Source organism: Cyprinus carpio, chromosome A25, assembly GCF_018340385.1.
Source record: "Cyprinus carpio isolate SPL01 chromosome A25, ASM1834038v1, whole genome shotgun sequence".
Lineage (NCBI taxonomy): Eukaryota > Metazoa > Chordata > Actinopteri > Cypriniformes > Cyprinidae > Cyprinus > Cyprinus carpio.
Window position 1 is genome coordinate 8,506,126 of NC_056596.1, and position 20,611 is coordinate 8,526,736.

At 34.4% G+C, this 20,611-nt stretch overlaps 1 protein-coding gene across 1 annotated transcript in view; it reads left to right on the top strand.

The window, feature by feature from the left end:
* LOC109109600 (protein-methionine sulfoxide oxidase mical2b-like) overlaps window positions 1-20,611 on the top strand; it is a 46,574-nt gene that overhangs the window by 16,485 nt on the left and 9,478 nt on the right. Inside the window, exons 8-29 of the mRNA XM_042715914.1 lie at window positions 668-925; window positions 1,392-1,507; window positions 1,606-1,732; window positions 1,825-1,915; window positions 2,946-3,093; window positions 3,743-3,942; window positions 5,608-5,713; window positions 5,804-5,863; window positions 5,954-6,089; window positions 7,517-7,645; window positions 8,768-9,106; window positions 11,024-11,128; window positions 12,335-12,451; window positions 12,591-12,683; window positions 13,395-13,499; window positions 14,193-14,379; window positions 14,495-14,559; window positions 15,548-15,922; window positions 17,479-17,504; window positions 18,511-18,572; window positions 19,609-19,732; window positions 20,018-20,094. Coding sequence (XP_042571848.1) covers window positions 668-925; window positions 1,392-1,507; window positions 1,606-1,732; window positions 1,825-1,915; window positions 2,946-3,093; window positions 3,743-3,942; window positions 5,608-5,713; window positions 5,804-5,863; window positions 5,954-6,089; window positions 7,517-7,645; window positions 8,768-9,106; window positions 11,024-11,128; window positions 12,335-12,451; window positions 12,591-12,683; window positions 13,395-13,499; window positions 14,193-14,379; window positions 14,495-14,559; window positions 15,548-15,922; window positions 17,479-17,504; window positions 18,511-18,572; window positions 19,609-19,732; window positions 20,018-20,094 — 3,046 coding nt within the window. The remainder of the gene's footprint in view (window positions 1-667; window positions 926-1,391; window positions 1,508-1,605; window positions 1,733-1,824; window positions 1,916-2,945; window positions 3,094-3,742; window positions 3,943-5,607; window positions 5,714-5,803; window positions 5,864-5,953; window positions 6,090-7,516; window positions 7,646-8,767; window positions 9,107-11,023; window positions 11,129-12,334; window positions 12,452-12,590; window positions 12,684-13,394; window positions 13,500-14,192; window positions 14,380-14,494; window positions 14,560-15,547; window positions 15,923-17,478; window positions 17,505-18,510; window positions 18,573-19,608; window positions 19,733-20,017; window positions 20,095-20,611) is intronic.

Consider the following 20,611-nt stretch of genomic DNA (forward strand, 5'->3'; position numbering starts at 1 on the left):
TTATTGTGAAAAAACACTATCAGGAAGCCTTGTGTTGGCGTCTGTGTCAGACATAGTTTCTCAGTATGATACAGGATATTACAGCACAGCAGCTGAGTGACTGAAGCTCTTTGAGTGTTTGGAGTTTGTCTGGAGCCTTAAACTCTCACAGCCTTGGACAGCAGCCCCGGTACTCACAGTGTAGACCATAAAAACCCAGCTCATCACTCTAACATGATGATGATGATGCTGCTGCTGATGTGCAATCCATTCAGATTTGCCCTATTGTTTTGACATGCCTTGATGATAAGATTGTTTGTGATTACTTAACATCCTGCACGTGCATCTAAACTTATCTCAGTTGCCCTAAAAAGTATTTAGATGCTTAATTGCATTTCACAAAGTAATATAAATTAAAATGTAAAATGCAATAATATAAAATAGATTTATATAAATCATAAAATAAATATAGATTGAAATATAAAATATAAAGTGTTTTTTTTTTTTTTTTAATATGGCACATTAAATGCACATTTCAAAACATACACCATAGATATTTTTGTAATTAATATAAAAAATTTAATTTACATTTTAAACATAATTTGTTTGTCATAATTTTCCATTTAAAACTATATAGGACAGACAGGAGTAGGTTTTCCATTTAAAACATAGTTTTTTCCTTTCCCAGGACTATATTGAGACAGAGCGTCTGTTGGCGAGCGACAACGTTAACCAAGAAGCTTTGCTTTCATACGCCCGTGAGGCTGCAGATTTTGCCACAAACTACCAGCTTCCCTCTTTGGATTATGCCATCAACCACTACAGCCAGCCAGATGTAGCTATGTTTGACTTCACCTGCATGTACGCCTCAGAGAACGCTGCGCTTGTGAGGGAAAAGCACGGCCATCAGGTGCTGGTGGCGCTGGTTGGAGATAGTCTTCTAGAGGTGGGTGTCATCATATGCCATATCTAGATACATTTTTAATTTGATCAGTTTTTCTAATTTATTTAGAATTTAAAAAAAAAAGATTATATATATCTGAATGAATTATGTATTGTATGTTATCATAACTATTAAGACTAACAAGCATTTTAGGATATCTTTATCCTTCTTTTGCTTTAATAACAGCTGCTCTTTAGCAGCATAAAACTAAAATTTTTATTTTTTAAGTTTAAACATTCCAAAAAATTCCATTTATTTTGTGGTTTAAAAAAAATGTAATCCTTGATTTTTAATCTACATCTTGAACACTTTGACCCCACAGTATGTCTGAAATTACACACAGGAAAAGATAGAGTTAATTTAGGTTTAAAAATTCCTGATTATTTCAACATGCCTCTTGACTGTACAGCGTTTTGTTTAGAGTGCCCTGTAAACATGCAGTTTTTCTCTCTGACTCATTGGTCTCCAGCCTTTCTGGCCCATGGGGACAGGATGTGCTCGAGGGTTTCTGGCCGCCTTTGACACAGCGTGGATGATAAAGGGTTGGGCTCAGGGCAAAGAACCCCTTGATCTTCTGTCAGAGAGGTGCGAACACACTCCATCAACCAATGAAACATATTTGGTCATATTTTTTAATAATTAGTTTGTCATGACCCAATGTCCTCTTTGTTTGTTTATTATAGGGAGAGCATCTACAGGCTGCTGCCTCAGACGACCGCAGAAAACATCTCAAAAAACTTTGAGCAGTACACCATAGACCCAGCCACACGCTACCCCAACCTCAACTCCACCTGTGTACGACCACATCAGGTGAGACTGACACACATCATCACCATACATCATACACACCAGATCTATATGCATCCGTCTTCCTCCTCTAAATGCTAAACTTCCCGTCCCAGGTGCGGCATCTGTACATTAACGGCGAGCAGGGCTTGAGCTCTCTGGGGCGCAGTGGACCCACACGCACATCTGTAAACATCTCCAGACAAGGTAAATTCAAAATTTGTGTTTTATGAAGATGGTAGTAGATGTGACTGCCTGATTCTGTTTTGTTGAAACAGTCCTTTCAGGGACTGCAATCAGAAGAATCAATGCAAATTCAAGCAATCCCTGCATTTGCTTTGCAACATCTTGCAATTTTGTCTTATTTCTGGATTTCTACTTAAAATTGATTGAAAAAGAAAGCAATATCAGGTTATGATTCCCCTGGCAAGTTCCCCTTGATCATGCTACGCTTGACAGAAAAGCACTTTATGAAACTCCATATTGAAAAATTTAATTTGTTTCATAATCACAACTGTCATATTTCCACTTAACCTAAATCTCATTCAGTTTCATTATACTACAGTTAGAAAAAATGATGTAGTGATGCCACAAGATCCATATTTGTTTTATACTGGCTCATCTGGATGTGGCCTCACAGGAACAAAGGTTTCCACACCCTCTACTCAATCAAAAGAGTCATGTTACATGACAAAAGGGCCTACAAAAGCATGTGTAGACTTTTAGTGAATCTGATCAATCACACTGTAATGAGGTGTATGTTTGTATATGTAAAGCAACTTACAAAAAAACTATTTGTCACAGAGCCTGTATATTATACAGATTATACACACACACCCGTTCAGGGTTATACAAGACCACTTTATTTATTTGTTGGCCATAATAAAAAGTAATAAAAAAACCTTTTATATTTAAATAAATTATTTGATGAATAGAAAGTTTAAAAGAACAATATTTTATATAGAAATGTTTTGTAACATTATAAATGTCTTTACCATTTTTTAGTTAATGTGTCCTTGCTGAATAAAAAAGTATTAACTTCTTTCAAAATAAATCTTATTGAAGCCAAACTTTTGAACAGTAGTGTTTATCACTGGCAGGTATTATAAAGAGCTGTCTTATTTTTCAACGTTGAATATTTTGGCTGTCTGTGAATACATGTATATTGGATTACAAATTTCATAATTAAAAAACGTTTCACTGTAAAGCTCCTAATGATGGTTCTTATTGATTTCAGAATCAGAGGTGCGTCCCAGCCGGCTGCTGCTGTGGTGTCAGAAGCAGACCCAGGGCTACAGGGGCGTGGATGTGACTGACCTTACAACCTCCTGGAGGAGCGGCCTGGCTCTGTGCGCCCTCATTCACCGCCAGCGGCCGGACCTCATGTGAGCAAGATCTCACACACAAACTGGCTATCATTTTCATTCAGTTCAATGGTCGCACCCTCATACGGTTCATTATTTGGTGGCTCTTTAATCTTTCATGCGTGGCAGTACCTCCTTCCCTAAGCCATCTAAACAAGTTTGCCTGTACTAAAGGACAATAGCTTTGATATTTCAACTTCGCTTCCCCTGCAGCTTAGTGAAAGTAGTTCAGTTCACTTCAGTAAGTTGAATGTATCAAAAGGGACCAGTAGGGAGGTGAAACATTTATTTGACCGAAAGAAAGATTAAGAAAAACATGCACATATTCTGCCCTGACTCTGTAGACCTTGCATCATGATTGACATCGGATATTTTATAATATTTTTGTCATTTTTTTTGATCTGTCCCTTATGGATGTGAAAGAAAATGTGTCGGCGAGATGTGACTCATTATAAATCAGCTCGTCCAATCATCACACCATTCTGTGAGAGGGTTTTTGACAAATATTATGCATCACCAAGGATACAGATTGCGAGAACACAGGTTCTCAGTGCAGTGGAATGCCATCCAGACCTGATAAGGACTTTCTTGCCCCTGTGTTCCCTCGTTTGATCTACCTGTTTATCTCACTTTTGTGGTGTCTTCTTCCTCTCTTTATCTCTTCCTTCAGTGATTTTGACTCCCTGAACGAGGCAGATTGCGCTAAAAACAACCAGTTGGCATTTGACGTGGCAGAGAGGGAGTTTGGAATCCAGCCAGTCACCACAGGAAAGGAAATGAATGCCGAACAGGGGCCGGACAAGCTCATTATGGTGCTCTACCTCTCCAAATTTTACGAGATGTTCCGCAACTCGCCTCAATCCATCACAGGTAGAGCTTTCCATAGTGTAGTACCTCAATAAAAAAAACCCAAATGAAGTTTGAAAGTCTTCAGTTGGGTTGTATCAGTCATGTAGTATAATTCTGAATTCTAAAGTACGTCATAAATGTACTTAGGAGTGGGTGATATACCTGTAGACACGATTTATTGGTAGAAATTTTTCTTAGGTGTGGGTTTTTTGACTGTAGTCTCTATTTATTGGTAGAAATTTTGGAATTTAATTTCTATCGCAGTTTGATATTCTAATTAGTTTTGTAAAAATTTTCTCACCGCTAGAGCGCAGGTTATTTTTGGCCTTTAACTAAATCACTTCTGTAACTTTAATAATAAGAAATATATATTTAATTTACACAATGAAGAATATGCAGTGTTTTTATACATTTGATCACTTTATACAATGCATGTAGCATTTATTTATTTTTTTAATTTGATCAATTTATAATATGCATGTAGCATTTATTTATTGTATATAGTTTTATTATTTATTTATTTATTTATTTATTTTTTTTTTTAAGTGACTGTTTTGTTTTTTTTAGTGAGGTTTTTTTTTTTTTTTTTTTTTTTTTTAACTGACTGTTTGTCTTCAGTGGTCTTTAGTTCTGGACGATATGGCCAAAATTTATATCACAATATATTTTTTTAATTTTGGTTGATACAATATAATTCCGATATCAACATGAACAATATTAAAAACAAGCCTCAGGAAAAATTGCCAAAAACTCCCACTGAACGGATGTCTGTACCTACAAACTTCTGAAAAATGTATTTGCTAAGTCTGTGAAACCACCTCCTATAAAACTATATATTTTAGACATAAAAACAGTACAAATAAATTAGTTCATTTTTTTATATGTATTTAGCCTTCATACAAACAAGAAATAAGAAATCCCTTTCAAATAAACAAAAGACTCTCACTCACCTTATTAATATTAATATCTTTAAATTTAAACTAAAACAAAAGCTGATTATTCTAATAGATTGAAACAAAACTGCTTCAGCCTGGATAAAGAATATGAAAAGTACACAGAGTTGCTGCAGAAAACCAGAAAAAAGAGAAAAAAAGAGTGAGCAACAACAAAAACACATGTTGCTGCAGATTCTATCTTTGCCAGCTGGAGGCGCTTTTGGAGAGGCAGAAACAGTGGTTACCCCGGTAACGGCTGTAAGCTCGTTTTGATTTGGAAATGTGCAGTGCGTTATTCAATAAAGTCAAACGGTCAAAGTCTTTTGCAAAATCTATTTGTGGCGGTCAGTGTTGATATTATGGTGGGCTGCCACAAATAAATCAATGTATGGGAAACACTGGTAATGTAAATTGAAATATCGGAAATGTTTAAAAATCATAGCACCGTTATTGAAAAAAATTATATTGCGATATAATTATATTGCAATCTTAATACTGCCAAGATTATTATAACTAAAAACAGTTTATATAATAGTTAATTATGGATATTAAATTGTTATGAGTTTTATAATATACAATTTGAATATTATATTTCATATATTATATTCTAATTATTACTACTACTATTATTATTATACATTTTTATATATTTAATTAATGTTTAATATATAATAAAATGAATTATTATATTTCCTGTTCATTTGCACACCAGAGTATGATACAAAACAATAGTTTTGTGTTTTGTTTGCAGGTGTACCCAAAGAGACTGATGCTAATAATGAAGACTATTCATCAAGGACCACAAACTCTCTTTACAACTCGATAAATCAAGCACTGCCTCGGAAGAGAATCCCAAAGGTAGCATTTTTGTCCTATTTAATTAACTAATATAAACTGAGCCAAAAGCTTAACCTTATAATGTAAAACACTACCACTTTTTGTATCCCAGTTGATAAAAAGTTGGAAGACAATGACAACAAAAAGAGGAAGGGGGTCATGTGTAATATGTATGTTGTATTGCCTTATATGTCATAAGTTTATTTATTTGTCTTACTGTTTTTTGTTTTTTTTTTTCTAATTGTTATGTTTATTTATAGTGCTAACCTGCCCAATCAGAGTGCACCCCCTGTAGGTGAGAGAGAGGAACAGAAGGAAAATAAGGTGCGGTCCATGGCAACTCAACTGCTGGCCAGGTTTGAGGAGAATGCACCAAGCTGTGGTATGCACAGACAGGTACAGCTCCACTTCTCTTTTCTTCTTCTTCTTCTTTTTTTTTTTTTTTTTTTAAAGCAGCCAGTGTCCATCAGGAGACATTACTACACCAATGATCCTTACAATCTCCTAAAGCCTTAGCTGCTGAAAAGATAACAGGATGTATATTGAGACTCTTTGTGGACTCTTCTTTTGTCTTGTAGTTGGTCGTTTTAGTATTTCAGAAACACAGTGTGTAAACTGCTCATGTGGTATTGATACTCTGGAGTCAGCAGAACGAGCAGCAGGGATCTCTGATCTAATCCAGATCCTGAACCGTGCCTGTAATCCCGTATGAATACCTGTCTTTGTGCAGCGAAAGTAAATCCTCTGCTTCATCAGATGCAGAATATTTTCATTTGGATGCATGACAGTGCATTTCAAAACATGAGTTTTGTTTCTCAAAGAAGAAAGTGTAAGATTAATGCTGTGAATTTGGGGAGTTTTTTTTGGTGGGTTGTTGGTAGAAAAATGTTGACTTCGTTAACAATAGTTATTGCAGTATAATGCATTAAGTACACTTTTCTTTTACAGCTTTAAATAATCTAGATTGTTATTTCTCAATATACATTTTTAAATTATATCATTCAGGGATGAATTACCGTATATTAATTTATTATGATCTTACATGAATAACAATTGTATATTTATAGAGTACATAAACCTTCATAATACAATAATAAATTAAACATATGAACAATAGTATAATAATAATAAGTACATTAAAATGTAGTTTATTAAATGTTATTGAGTTAAACTTTATTGTAAAGTGTTACCAGTGACTAATTGGTAACACTTAAAATGACAAATGTTTTTCTAGTCAATTTTAGAAAACTAAGATTAAAACTAGCCACATGAACCAGTCAACAAAAACAAATAACATTTCTGTTGTTCCTGGCACAAATTTTATGTAGGTTTGAAACAGATTTTCAGGAAGTATGAATAGTATTATTTACAGAAATTTGAAATCAGAAGAATGACTCTTTTGTCTTTAGTTGTAATCCCTTAATGCAGTGTAATTGTGTGTTTGTTTTTTTTTTTTTCACAGTCATCCTGCTGTTTTTTTCCTGCAAGCTTTCCTTTTTGAGATTAGCAGTGGTCATTAAATGGTCTGGCTGCTCAATTATAGGCTTAAAGGATGTAGGTCACTCATGGAGTGTTAATACTCTATAACTGAATATGAATAGCTAATGAATTTTCTTTGCAGTGCTGTCGAGTTGTTGATTATAAGCCAGTCTGTGGTTTTAAGCATTTAATGCCGTTTCATTCAGTTGTTCTGCTCTTACATTTACTTTCCTTTTTCTGTGGCATTTCTAGCTTTCCTCTGATTTTCTCTTCCTTTCCGTCCTGTTTCTTTCTGCATTTTCTATCTCTTTCTATCTCCCTGGGTGCAATGTTACCGAAACTAGTCTGAATCTGAGACTGACTCTGTTGCTGACACACCCGTATCTCTGGACATGACAGAAAACCCACGGTTTGCCAAACCTAAGAGCCAGCCCGCACCCCCTCCACCCCCTCCTTCCAAACCAAAATGGCAGGTATGCTCCGTAGCGTGTGAAAGATCCGTCATTCCACATCACCCACAATCTCATGCGGTGTATTGATTCCATCATGTGTGTCCACTGCTAACGTGATACACATCCACGAATGCAATGTGATTTACACGAGTAGACAATGTCACTAGATCGACATTTCCTAGAATAACATTCCTGTCAGTCAGTCATTCCGTATGGGTTTTCCACATTCAGTCGATCATTGATGTTCCAGTTAAATGTCATTTGTGTGGTATGTTCTTTTTAGAACAGTCATTTAAAGTTTGAATTTAGACTCTTTTTAAAGTCTATTTAAGGGTAGTTTATAGACTATTAAGATTATTTAATAAAAAGTTAAATAAAAAAAAAACTTTTTATGATTTCAAAATAAAACACTTAAAACCAAAATCTACAAGTGAATTTAGGTATCACAACATTAAAATGTACCCACTGAAAAATGGAAATTCATGTTGAGATTTGCTATATATATATATATATATATATATATATATATATATATATATATATATATATATATATATATATTGCATATATACACATATATATTTATTTAACAGTGTTATTAAATTAGTTTTAATTCAAACTGTTCTTGAGTTTAAAAAATAAAATAAAAATAAATTAGGGATACAGCAATATATGCACCTGTGCCAAATATTTTTGCGTTATGGCTGATATTCAAATTTTATAAATAAAATATATTTTTAAATAATTTGATTAATTCTTAAATCAAAAATTTTAAATGATTATTTCTTAAATTGAGACTTTCTTAATAAATTCAAAATAAAATACTCAAAAGTAAATTGATGCTACGAGTGAATGTAGACATTTAGACAATTATTATGAAGAGTGTGAAAATGGATATTTATTTTAAGATTTTGCTAAAGATTATTAAATTAGTGTTTTTCTAAGATTTACTATTGGTTAGTAAGCATTATATGATCTAAATGTAAAAATAAAGAAAATGTATCTACCAGTACAATGAATTTTTTTGAAAACCTGTAATATCTGCTGATAACCGATATGGCACCAACATATATCATGCATCCCTAATAATTTTTTAATGAATCTGGCTTCAGATTTGACAAATTGTCACCCGTGTCCTTTCAGCCTTCTCCTTATCTCAGACTGCTGGAATCTCACACGAGGAATGAGACCCATCATTCTGACCACCGTTTACAAATCCAGTCCAGTCACGGTCACAAAGAAATCCAGTCCAACCACAAAAACACTGGCATTCACCATAGTCCTCCGCTTACTGAAATTCCCTCAAGTTATCAAAGCAGTGAGCCTCGTCCCAGATCTCCTCACCTTCCCTTCAAAGTGCTTCAGTCGGATTCTCATCTGCCCTCATTGACGGCAGATCCCTCAGATTCACTCCCATCCTTCACGCCAGCCCTGAGCACCATGTTGCAGTGCCAACAGAAGCTGGAAGAGGAAGTCAGCCAGGTGAATGGTGTGATGCATCAATCAAACCCATTACATTTCTAAAATAGAGGAGTATCAAAAAGCACTTAAACACCTTAGCAACAGCATAGTAACCAAGAATAACATTCCCAGCATGAGTTTTGCACGCACTCTAAATAATCGCTACTAATGTTTTCTGAGCAATACATACAGTAAAATTTATTTCAAAGAGGTCATGTACTGCCTTTTTAATTAATTTTTACTGTTCTCTATGGTACACTTATGTCATAATTTAGAAGTAATATGCTATTTTCTGTCCTGTTTTGAGCCCCATAGGCGTGGCAGATTGTAAACTCAGAAGTAAACACCCACTGCTATGATTAGCTAACAGCTGTGTATGATTGACAGCCTACATCCTACAAATGGACACTGCTGTGATTTAGGTTAAAAACGCATAAATACTCAGTACATATCAAACAATCTGTAATAACAGAAGCAATAGCGATCACATAATAAAAACAGTTACTCACACTTGTGTGGTGCACATTACTGTCGGATCCAATATAGTCAGCACAGCATTGTCTTTTAGTTTGTCTTTCTGAAAATCCTGCGTCAAACTGTACCTTGTTTGTAAATGAATCTGCGGTAGAATGAAGCGAAGTTCTTACTGACGTGGTCTGGAACTTCATTAAAAATAAACTTCATCCACTCTTTCTTAATGTTGGGATCAGAAGGAAGGCAATGCAATGTTGTTTTCTTGTTGTTTTTTTCAGGGCCATCTTTATCGTTTGATTTCTTTGTAGACCTGCGAATGTCTCTCTCGTTATTTACCCACTACATGCACAAATCGATTAGCAAAGCTAAACAAGCAGTGATGTCGAAGCAGGTGTTGAACATCATCTGCAGAGGCGGGGTTTAGCCACACTATTACATCATAAAGTGGCACATTCCACAACCTGTCATTTTGGCAGATTGGCTTCAATATATGCTGTTTTTAGACTAATGAGAAAGTTTTGAGTTCTGAAATTTACAGGATGTATTTATACTACAATGACCTCTTATATGTAAAAAGATCAAGGGAATTTTTATTTCTCTGTTCATGACCCCTTTAAAATAAAAAATAAATAAGATTATTACTCCAAAGATTTTTTTCGCATAATTTTTAGGTTAATTCAAATAATTTATATTAATATCATTAATATCAAGTCATTTCTTTTTTTTAACTACTCTGATTAAGCATGAGGACAGACTCTTATATCTTCTTCCCAATTTATTTTGAGCTTGCATGCCATGCATGAATATTTTACATTGATTATTGAAAACTTTGAATAATCTGTTTTCTTAAGGCCCTGATATTCTTCAAGCGAAATCGAAGAACCAACTGATGTGATGTCACAAAATCCGGCCAAAACGAAGTTTGTTTGATGTCACATGTTTTGAAACGTTTTGGGAGTTTGAAAATTACGCCACAATTACTGGCTGCAAAACACCTTCGTACTACCATTGGTCGCTCCGCCTTCTTTCACGCAGAACCCTTCTCTGGGTACATTTCACCTGTCGAGTCCTTGGAGGTGAGATGTCCGTGCAGTGGAGAGCTGCTTTATAGTTGCAAATTAAACTTCTGATAAGATGAGACAGTTTCTCATGTTTAATACTGCTGCTTGCTTTTAAGCAATATATTGAATAAAGTGCCATGTAAATAGACGTGACCGGAAACTGAGAGGAAAGCACGCAGCACGTATTTAAATATTCATATAATCATCACATTCATCAGAATGATGTTTGATAACAGTATACTGCTGCTCACGTATTTCGAACTTCGTTTTACCCCTAAACGAAAAATGAAAAAGAACTTTGTTTTGAGTATATTGGGGCCTTTACTGCTACAGACAGTCATGGTTTTACTTCCATTAGCTCTTGTGATGCTTTCTGTATCTTTTGCCTTTGAATACTTTGCAGAGAAAAGTGCAAGCTGAAATTACTAGACAGTTCAACAAAAAGAGCATTAAAGAACGAGCTCAGCAACTGAGCCGCCTGTTCACTGGCAAACCACTTCAACCTCAGGTGAAAAGCAAAGACTTGTTTTTGGATTGCACCCATAATACTAGAGCATCATGGTACAGCCCTGCTTGCTGTGTGCTCACAGAACTTCAGCAGCTGGTTTAGAGTGTTTTAACAAGTACTTTGTGTTGTGTTTTGGTTTTTGGTGAGAAAATAGCCTCAATATCTATGACATTTTATTTTGGACACTTTCTGCAAAGTTTGTTTGTCCTTACTTGACCTCACAAGGGATTTTCCCTTGAAAGGACTTCAGAGGAACAAGGACTTAAATATGCCAACATTGGTGATCTCTCTCTCTCTCTCGCTCTCTCTTTCTCCATGCTTTATTTACAGTGACCTTTTCTTTTTCATCCTGACTTTTATAGTTATTAAATGCAACAACTGAGGCAGAAGAAATGCAGAACAGCATTTGTTTGGTCAGCACGCTCTAATTTCAGCAGAACTAATCAGGAACGCATAAAACAGTCACATTGCGGTTGGCCACTTTGCTGAATGTAGTCCTCTTTTCTCTCTTTCTGTCTTTCTTTCCCTTTTTCATTCTCTCCTATAGTGAGACTGAAATCCTCATGGGTTTTGACCAATATGATTATTTTAAGATATTCATAACTGATTTTTAAAAATTATTCCATTGGAATATTTTGAAATATTATTAAAACACGAATTATATTATTATTGTATTATTATATTTTGTAGTGGTACTGATTTAATTTATTTTTATAACAATATTAAATTTAAAACTGTATTAATATTTCAATATTAGCTACACTCACAATAATAACTAATATTATATTTGTAGTAGTAGTTATTTATTTCTTTATGAAATGTCATTTTATTTATTAATGACATTGTTATTAATTATAAGAGATATTTAATATAATACATATTAATATTTTAATATCAACTACACTCAATAATATTATTGCTCAATATAGTTTATTTATTGTTAGCAGTAGTATTTTATTTATTTATTATAACAATAAATATTTAAAATAATGCAGTATTTCAGTATTAGCTATAATAATAATAATACATTTATTTATTTATTAGTTGTAGAAGTAGTGGTAATTTGTTTGTTTTTTTAATATTTATTTTACGTCTGTCCTTCCCTTCTGTCATCTTACTTGTTTAGTTTCTGAATAATCTTTGGACTGTGATTTCTTTTTTTAAATGTTTCTTTTTTTCTACATCTTCTTTGCCCTCCTGACACAGGCAGATGAAAACTCTTCTGCTGTTTCTTCTTCTAAAGCTTTTTCAGTTCACGCTATCCCAGAATGCTCTACTCCCTCCTGTCATCTGTCTCCTGTTCCTTCAGTCCAGTACAAGCAGGTAAAACATTGTGATTATACTAATAATAGTAATTAGAGGAGCTGTACTGTTTCAAAATGCATAAACACTCTGTGGTTTGAGTCACATTACAGAATGAAAAAAAATAAAATTTGTATATCCAATTTTCCATTGGTTGTAGTGCAGTGAAGATTCAGAAACACAGCTGAACGACGTTAAGCACACAGATCACTCTGAAATCAGACGTGTAGAGTGCCTTGACCCCTCCAAACAGGTATTCAAGCAACTATGCTGTGGCCGTGCGTCCTTATACTGCCTGAATAAAAATGAAGCAAAAACAATAAACTGACCTTAACCTTGCATGTCATAAACACTTTTTTGGTGTTTGCCATTAATAAAGCAGTTATGATTTCTTTTCATATTTTGTACAGTTAAAAATAAAAAATAAATTATTTCTAACTAGGGCCAATGTAAAAACTGTCATTTTTTTTTTGCATGATTTACATTATAAAATGAGCATGTCGCTCCTTTGAAGAAGCATCACATTTGCTACACATTGAATGCATGAAAGAACACAACTGTAATTTTTATGTAGTAGTTTGTTGAGAGATCACAACACTTTTTAAGATATGTTGCTTTTTCTCAAGTCCCTGAAACATGAAGAAATGAGATGGGCGGTAAAACTTATTACATTTCTATTTAGTATTCCTTGTATATATCGTGTAGTTAGCGGAAAACTGTTAAATAGGGCTATATAAATAGTTTCTTATTAAAAAAAAATTAATGAGAGAGAACTTTAATATAAAAGAATACCATTAAATTCTGTAAAATTTATTTAAAGTTTAATTTAAATTTGATTAAAAAGGGTCCACTATCTCACTCTTTCACTTCTGTATCATTCTCCACTATGGTTTGAATATCTTCCACATTTCTTCTTTTTTCTATTCTCCCTTTTCCCCTTCATTTCTTCACTGCTGATTGTCAGAGAACTGTGGGAAAGGTTTCCTCTGCTATTGGAGTTAAAGCAGCTACACTGGCCATCTTATATGAGACCGATCACAGACCTAACAACCCCTTTACCCTCTCGCTGGTAAGCACCTTGTGTCCTGGGACAAGATGATGTTTAAAAGAGATTTCTTCAGGTTACAGAATCCTCTGAAGTTTTTAGAGGAGCCCTCGTGTGTTTATGTGAATCAGAAGTCATTTCATTTTTGCCCACAAAGGTTTAGTCTTTATTGCAAAGTCTGGGATTTGGGGTGGTAGTGTGTTTTTTTGTGTCTGGCTAATCAAAGCACAAGCTTTTAGCCTTATTTTTCAGGACAACGCTTGTTGCTTTGGCTTAAGCATTGATTCATTGGTTTATTTATTTATTGACTGTTTAACTTAATATTGTGCCCTGTTCATCTTGTGTAATTGCACAGTGTGACACTGACCTGCTAACTTAAACTTGTGATATTTTACTGTGGTTCCTAGCAGGTTTTGCCCTAATTTTCTCACTAAAACAGCTGATCAATGTGCTAATAATGTGGCAAAATACTTCAGCATGCCATGTAACCCTAAAAAAATGTTTGTTTAGTTTAATTTATTTTATTTTATTTCATTTATTTTAATTTCATTTTTAATTTATTAATTTACATTCAAATTGATTTATTTTAATGTTTTTATTTGAATTAATTTATCAATAACCTGTGTGTCTGATCTCATTTCAGTGTATTAGAAAATGTTATAACAGCAGAATTTAGTTTTATCCCTTTTCCCACAAAAATCGATGATGTTGTTTCAGACCAGCATGCGGAAGGAGTTTCCTCAGGGTCTGGGCGGCAGTGACACCTGTCACTTCTGTAAGAAGCGCGTGTACATAATGGAGCGGCTCAGTGCGGAGGGATACTTCTTCCACAGAGAGTGTTTCCGCTGTAACATCTGTGGTTGCACGTTGCGTCTGGGTGGTCATGCCTTCGACTCCAATCAAGGTTTGTTAGAGTGACATTGTGTTTACAATGCCATTTTTATTCATTAGACTGCTACAGTACATGTAGTATGTAGTACTGAATGAAAAAAAAAAAAATTACTTGCATTTTCTTGCAGGCGCTTTTTACTGCAAGCTGCACTTTTCTCAGCAAAAAATCAGCAGTAGGCATCGAAGAGGAGAGGTAATATTAATACATTTTATTAAACAGATGTTGTCAACCAATAAATCAGACAGTTTATACAGTTAAGAATTGGTTATACAAAAACATTTGACTTCATAATGCTGCGACAGACCAATAATAACTGATTCAGTAATCTAATTTGTAAATTTTCATTTACATCTGATGCACAATTTATTTTGAATTTATTTGTAATTGAATTACGGTGCATACAAATGCATACAAAACTGTTGACATTGAGCACATTATTAATATTATATTATTATTAATATTAATTATAATATTAGTTATTATTATTATTTTAAACTTCATTATAAAAGGCATTTTTATTATTTGTAATAGTACAGTATATAATTATTAGTTATTAGTAATATAATTATTAGTTATAGGTGTTGTTTTTTATTATTAATAATAATAATCAGTATAATCTAGATTTTGCTGATAACTTTTTAGAATATTTTTTATTACTCCGTCATGAATTATTATAATTTCTTTATTAATAATCATACCTTTAACTAATAGTAATAATAATTATTATAACTTAATTATTAAAGCTATTTTTATTATTTATGATAGTATATAGTTATTAGTTATATCATTATTAGTTATAGGTGGTGTGTTTTTAATTATTATTAATAATCAAGACAATCAAATAATAATAGTAATAACAATAATTATAGTAATATTAATTGATATTAATTAATAATAGTAATTTAGATAATCGAGATCTGTTCATAAATAATTATTATTCTTAGTCATGTTTTATTTTTTATTTATAATAATTAGTTTTTAGTAATATAATTATGTTGTTGTTGTTGTGATTTATTACTATTATTATTATTATTATTGTTATTATTATATCACTAATATATACAGTATGTCTGTGTATGGTCAGTCTACTTGCCATATCCTATGCACATTCGATATATACATTAGAAGCAGTAAATGTTACTGTCTGTTTTGTTAATATCATCATTATTATGTCTCTCAGATCAATGGAGTTGGCAGACCCTCGACCAGCACTAGTCCTGATTACACGGCCACAGACGGCCTCCGCGGCCTGTCCTCAGGTACCCTGACTTCCCTTATTAGGAAAAGTCTTCACTGGCCACTGCCTGTGGGCCGTGCACTGTTCGGGACGCCCCGCCAGCTTGCACGCTGGATGTATAAGGCGGCCCGGGCCGTAGCGCTACACATCAGAGAGCGCCAGGAGGACTATGTATTCCTTTATGAGCTACTAAGTATGGGTGTGCCCTTCATATACGTGCTGCATGAGATGACGGGCCAGATGAGCCGAGAGGCCATCACTCCCTCCCCAGTGAGCATGATGGAGTCAGTCGAGCCGTACTGGGGGCTCCAACAGTCTTAAAGGGTCCTCGGTACTACTAGACTGACGAGGGAAGGGGATTCCTAAACTCTGTAGACCGGGCCAGTCCCTTACACTGAAATGCTTAGCTTATTGCTTATAGTATAGGTTATTTCTTGGTACTTTGAATGGTGTTATGTGATTTGTATGAGAAGCTGAATTTTAGAATTCTTAAAGAAACAGTTCAGCTAAAATAACAAATTTAAATTTACTCATTTCATTCCAAACCTGTGTCACTGACTTTTTTCTGCGAAACACAAAAGATATTTAGAAAAATGAAAAGTCATGTTATTTTGTGGACCCCATTGACCTTCACAGTACTGACAAAAACATCATCAGCATTCATCAAAATATGTAATTTTGTATTCTGCAAATGGAAGTAAGTCATACAGGTTTGGAATGACATAAAAGTGAGTAAATGATGAAAGAATCATTATTTTGGGTGAACTGTCCCTTTAAGACGCAGCTATGGCCCTACAGGGTTTAAGAAATATTCAGTATTCGTAAATATTCTTCTGATTGAAAATGTAAGACCCAAAGCTGATAAACTAAGAGCACTTTACTGAGAAAGGTTGTGCTGCTTTATCCTAACCGCCTGAAACTGCCGGTTAGCGTGAATGCAACATTAAGGAATGGCCAAACAGTATTAAAATGCATTTTGACGACTTTGTTATTTAGGAAATATGAAAGGCTTCATCTTTTTTTCCTTTTTTTTTTTTTTTTTTTTTTTTTTTTTTGTTGATGTTGTTGAAATGTTCACTGATTTTGTAGTTTACAGCCTTTTGGGGAATCTAGATGTCGCTTATAACCAAAATTGTTTTGTTTTGTTTTTCTTTGATGTAATGCAAATAGTCTTTATTGGTGAAATGCGTCATATTCTGCATTGATTTCTAATGTAAAAGTGGCGGAAATGTCCTTCGGGATCACCGTGAATAGGGTACCTCCAATTGTTTAATCAATCAGTGTTCAAACGTTCCACTAAATGTGTGGTGTAAAGCTTTAAAAATGTCTTTTTGTTTTTCTTGCACTGTTTTATCAGTGTTTCAGTGTACTGAACATGCATAATTATAGTTCTGGAAAATTCACCCTTGATTTTAGTGCTATTTCTCTCTCAATTTCCTTCTTTCTCTTCATATTTCATTCTTCCCATCCTTCTCTACATCATACATAGTCTGTTTCAAGTTTCCAATGCTCCAACCCTTGATTGGCTGAACCGTGAGAGCAGGAACACGAATGGCCTGCATGGGTCAGGTGATCTGGTTGTTTCGCTTCGCACCGCACATCCCTTGACTATAATATTAACCCCATTATTGTGAATGCATGCAGCATGGGTCTAATGTATGAACATTTCTTATGAGACACCACAAACACCATAGTCCTTCACCAAAAGTCAGCATTGCGTTTGTTTGTACCCAGAGCTAACATATTAACAGAAGTGCACTTGTACACTTGACTATCCCAGCATGCTTTTTGAATGCACCGTTTTTCTAGTACACGACGTCCCGTAATATAACCTCCCTTCTTGTTTCTCTCTGTGTTTGTCCTCTCTGTTGCAGAGGCTGCTTTACTATCCCAATCCCACGTAAGAGCACTCTCTTGTTCCTTTTCCTAAAAACACACTGAAGTCATCATATAAGAAGACTTAGTTTTGCACAGTTTTTAAAGGATTGTTTTTGGTAAATTTTAGCTTACTATTTCTTTCTATATTTCACAGTGAAAGACTGTTTCTTTTAAATTTATAATATATTTAAAGCCTGTACGCATAAAATAAATTCATTTTTAAATCAAAAAATGTTTCTGCTTTTTTGTCAGCCGATTCAGTGAGCTTCCTGTGTAACCCCCAGCAAAGAAGCATCTGTATTCATCAATGCAATGATGAAACATTCTATACAAATATTTACTACCAAGCTGATAATATAAAATGCAACACAACTATCAATTTTCATTATAGGCCTAAAAAAATAATTCTGTGCCAGATATATCACACCCACGATATACAAATGTAACCCTCCTCCTTTTTTGTGTTTTCACTTTTCACACTATTTAACTTCACATCCCACGTTTTAAAAGCATTGGAACTGCAACAAACCATTTTAAATAAATATTTTTAGTACATACATCAGACCCATTTTAAATCATGTCTGAATTCTTATATAGTCCAACTTAACTTGGTTCTTTTGGGTCTTTTCTATCCTGTCCTTTTATCTGCTTTTTGTAGGTGACTGTACTGCAGGGATAGGCAACTTCGGTCCTGGAGGGCCACTGTCCTGCAGAGTTTAGCTCCAACCCTAATTAAACACACCTGAACAAGGCAATCAGTGTTTTCGGGATTACTAGATAGATACAGGCAGGTGAGTTTTTATGAGGGCTGAAGCTAAACTCTGCAGGATAGTGGCCCTCCAGGACCGGAGTTGCCTATCCCTGCTGTACCGCCTCCTAATTTGAACTCAAATAATACAGAATAATCATTAAACAAAAGCTCAGCACAAATTGTTAACCACCATGTTCTGTATAGATAGATATATCTATAAACTATATTATAATTTTACATACTATAATAGGGCTCGCAAAATTTGAAAATCCGACAGACTTATTGAGAATGCAGATTCAGTCTCCTGTCAGCAGGAGGCGCTTTTGGCACTTTTCCATGGTAACGGCTACAGGTAAGATGACAGGAAAATGCCATCGAAACTTTTCTGAAGACAGTCTGTTCCCTTCAGAGATGCATTCATATAAAAACACCCGCGTTGCATTTTGATCCCTGTATTTAAGATGACAGTTGGGCAGGCCGCTGATATGTTTCGGTATCCCGACTGGAAGACACAATAGCACGGGACGCCGGGCTAACAGTGATTTTGCAAGCCCTGCTGTAAACAATGTTAAATATATTTATCAAGGCCTTGCGGTCTCAAACATGCAAACAGAACATGAGGGTTAAATTGAGTTTGTTTATATCCATGGTTCATTTAATTCAATTGGCTAATTTATATAGCCAAAATCTAAAGATGAAACATTTGCAAATACTTTGTTTGTGTTTTTTTTTATATTTAAAGTGTAAAGATTGAACATTTGCAAATACTTTGTTTGTGTAATTTATCTCTTGCTATGTCTTCAACTCATTTGACATAAAAAGTATTGGTGTTTTAGTTTTTTTATTTATTTTGTTTATGAATGAATGTCTGTGAGTGTGTTTGATGGAGGGAGATAGATAGTTAGTGATGGATGGTATTGAAAAGCACTGAGACTATTGAAAAGCACTAATCAAAACACATTCATAAGGGGAGTGTCTCAAGGTTATAATGTCTTCTTAACGTGAATAAAAAGCTGAGAAATTAGTTCATATTTAGCCATGTGTTCAGATATACTGTCATCTTATGAAAGTCAGTGACCTTATACTGTCATTTAGACAGGAATTCAGCTTTTACAAACCATTTTATTAAAGTGATGAACTAAAGACTGTCATGTAACATTTTACAAGTTATAAATTAGTTAAGCTTCCTCTTCAGGGATATGAGGAATAATAATAATAAAGTAAATGAATAAACGAAACAGTTTATTAGTAGTAGAAGTTGTTGTTGTTGTGCTGGTGTTATACAGACATTAAGGTACGTAATCATTTCTGAACATGGGAGCAGGGGCTGGTTTATAAATTCAGTTTGTCATTTGTGTGTGCGTGGACCCCGCAGGAGCCGAATCAGACTCCGTTCTCAGAACTCAGAATGACCTGAAGGGTTTGTCGAACCCCAGCGCTCCGGCTGAGAGTGCAGAGGTGCAGGCCCTCTCAGACTCAACGGAGGTCATAAACATGAGGTTTGTCCACAGTATTCACTTTAAATGTTAATGTCTAACAATGAAACTTTTCATTTACGCTGACGAGGAACTTACTTTTGTCGACATTTTAGACTCAGAAAGTGTTATTGAGCTATTTGAGACTGAGAGATACTGTTTATTATTTATGATGTCTAGAGTGAATTATTAATAAATTAATAATAATTGTGTTTTTTTTTTATTTATTAAATAATATTATTATTAAACCACTAATAATATATGTGAAAGCTTTTATCTTAAGTCTTTTATCTGCATATTTTGGTGTAGTGAAGTCAAAGATTCATCTAAAAAGTCAGATCCTGCAGATTCTGCACCTGCGTGTCCCGATTCTCCACTGCAGAAAGGTCAGTCAAAACTTATGTTTTCCTCACAGTTTTACTATGTCACAGGATCCAGTATCATTGTCTCTTACAGTCACCCCCAAAAGATTTCAAGACACATATAGAAGGGCCGTCACAGGATCCAGTATCATTGTCGATGGTGGTTGAAGTGTCCAAAAATGACACTTTTTCCCTATTAAATAGTTAAACAGACTGATATGTGGAAGCCATGTTCATCCCTGGGTTTCCTGCTTGGATTCTTGTCTGTTTTTTAATGAAGTTAAGGAGTGGCAGTCAAAGCCAGACTTTCACATTGACTGTATATTATTTTTGGCCCATGGACGTGTCTTGCAGCGGGCTGAACATTTTGTTCAGTCACACATGCAGCTTGTTAGACAGCATCTGTTGGATTTGTTTGCTTAGCTTGTCTTTTTTTGGGTTTTGGCTGAAAACAAATTCCAAGGTGAAACAATAAATATACATTGAAACTTTGCATTAAGTGAACTGAAATAAATGCTCTTAAATGATCAGTCACTTTAAG